Source organism: Martes martes (genome assembly GCF_963455335.1).
Source record: "Martes martes genome assembly, chromosome: 7".
Classification (NCBI taxonomy): domain Eukaryota; kingdom Metazoa; phylum Chordata; class Mammalia; order Carnivora; family Mustelidae; genus Martes; species Martes martes.
The window spans coordinates 30,490,368-30,492,342 of NC_137894.1; the positions used below are offsets into that span (position 1 = coordinate 30,490,368).

General features: G+C 66.6%; 1 protein-coding gene across 1 annotated transcript; it reads left to right on the forward strand.

The window, feature by feature from the left end:
• Positions 1-828: 828 nt before the first annotated feature.
• RPP25 (ribonuclease P/MRP subunit p25) lies at positions 829-1,470 on the forward strand (the record flags this gene model as incomplete). Its single annotated transcript, XM_080808873.1, has 1 exon — positions 829-1,470. One exon carries the CDS (start codon positions 829-831, stop codon positions 1,468-1,470), a length of 642 nt encoding a protein of 213 aa, XP_080664999.1.
• Positions 1,471-1,975: the final 505 nt, after the last annotated feature.

Consider the following 1,975-nt stretch of genomic DNA (forward strand, 5'->3'; position numbering starts at 1 on the left):
CTCAGGGACAGCCTGGCCCAGCGCCTCCCCCCTCAGCCCAGGAGTGTACGGGGGTCCCGAAGCCTCCGGCTCCCGTCAGGCGCCGCGAGCTGAGACCTCAGTCTCCCGCCGCCCTTCGAAGACCACGCCGCGAAGTAGTCCTCCGAGGGCAGCGCCGGGCGCAGCGGCAGCCAGCGCCTCCGCACTCTGCTGACCGTGCACAGGCTGTCCTTGAGGCGACAAGAGCGGCGCGGGAGGGACGGAGTGGGAGTGTTCCCTGAGGAGTGGGGGAAAGAGGCGCCAGCAGGCCTCTTGGAAAACCCTCCTTGAGAGGCGACAGAGGCGGCCAACGCGCAAGGGCTCGGGGACCCGGCTTGAAGCAGCTTTTGCATCGCAAACACAGTTTTTATTTAGGTCGCCCGTTTATGATGGTTGGCTCAAGGAGGGCAGACGGCGACTGTAGGGGAACTTCGCCCGGCAGGTCACCCCCTGGCTGCCATTACACCTCTCCGCCCGCAAGGCTCCCTGGCCCCGGTGGCTAGACTCGGGCGGGACTGGATCCTGCAGCCGGCAGAAGCTAGGACGGGGGCGGACCAAGCCGAGTTAGGGGCGGAGCCTGACAGTAGGGGCGGGGGCTCCCAGGCTCCCAGGCGGGGCCTCCGCTAAAGGCGCGGAGCACCCCGCGCCGAGAGCGCGGCGTAGAGCAGCGCCCGCTGGAGTGAAGTCGGAGACGAAGATCGCGCCGTCCCAACCCGCCCGCCAGCGTCCACGCCGCTCCCGCACCCTTACCCCTGCCGGCCCTTGCCGGCCCGACCGGCGGCCATGCAGCCCCAGGGCTGAGGCGGCCCCATGGCGAAGCCAGCGTCCCCGCGGTCCGGGCAACGACGGCGCATGGAGAACTTCCGTAAGGTGCGCTCGGAGGAGGCGCCGGTGGGGGGTGGGGCCGAGGGGGGCGGCCCGGGCTCCAGCCCCTTCGCGGACCTGGCGCCTGGTGCTGTGCACATGCGGGTCAAAGAGGGCAGCAAGATCCGGAACCTGCTGGCTTTCGCCACTGCCAGCATGGCGCAGCCAGCCACGCGCGCCATCGTCTTCAGCGGCTGCGGTCGGGCCACCACCAAGACCGTCACGTGCGCTGAGATCCTCAAGCGCCGCCTGGCGGGCCTGCATCAGGTCACGCGGCTGCGCTACCGGAGCGTGCGCGAGGTGTGGCAGAGCCTCCCGCCGGGGCCCACACCTGGTCAGAAGCCTGGCGAGCCGGCCGCCAGTCTCAGTGTACTTAAGAACGTGCCCAGCCTCGCCATCCTACTTTCCAAGGATGCACTGGATCCGTGCCAACCCGGCTACCAGCCCCCGAGCTCCCATCCTGGACCCTCGTCCCAGCTAGCTGCACCAACGTCCAAGAGGAGCCTAGGGGAACCTGCCGCTGGAGAAGGCTCTTCCAAGCGGTTACAGCCTGAGCCAAGCGCTGCGGAAGAGGACCAGACGGCCTGAGAGCTCGTGGGTCTGGGCCACGTAGACGCGCTGGGTCTCACTCCCAGGGCCTCGACCTTGAGACGCATCTCCAGCCTTTCACGCCTCGGTGCTCTGGACATAGCTCCTCAGACGGTCAGCGTGGACCCCAAGGCAACGAGAGCGACCCCAGGGAAGCTTCGTTCCACCACTTGTGTTGTCTGAAGACGCAGAACTCCACCTTCAGCTTTTCTGAGCCATGCTGGAACCTTCTTCAGGGAGGGAGTGGTGGACCATGGGACTCCTGAGCCTTGCTCAGGACCCCCAAGGGTTAAAGGCATGCAGTAGTCATGAGTCGCGCCCCCCCCCCCCCGGTGTAACCGAAGGAGAGCTCTTGGAATCACCTCCACCATTGACTGGCTGAGGGCAAGGGGCGAGAAAAGGACTGCTTGAAGGCAAGGGAGTCTGAGTTGATGGGGGTCTGTTCTGCCCCTCACCTGGGGAGACTGCTACCTTCCTAGTTTTCCTTACCCTGCTATTAAGGAGC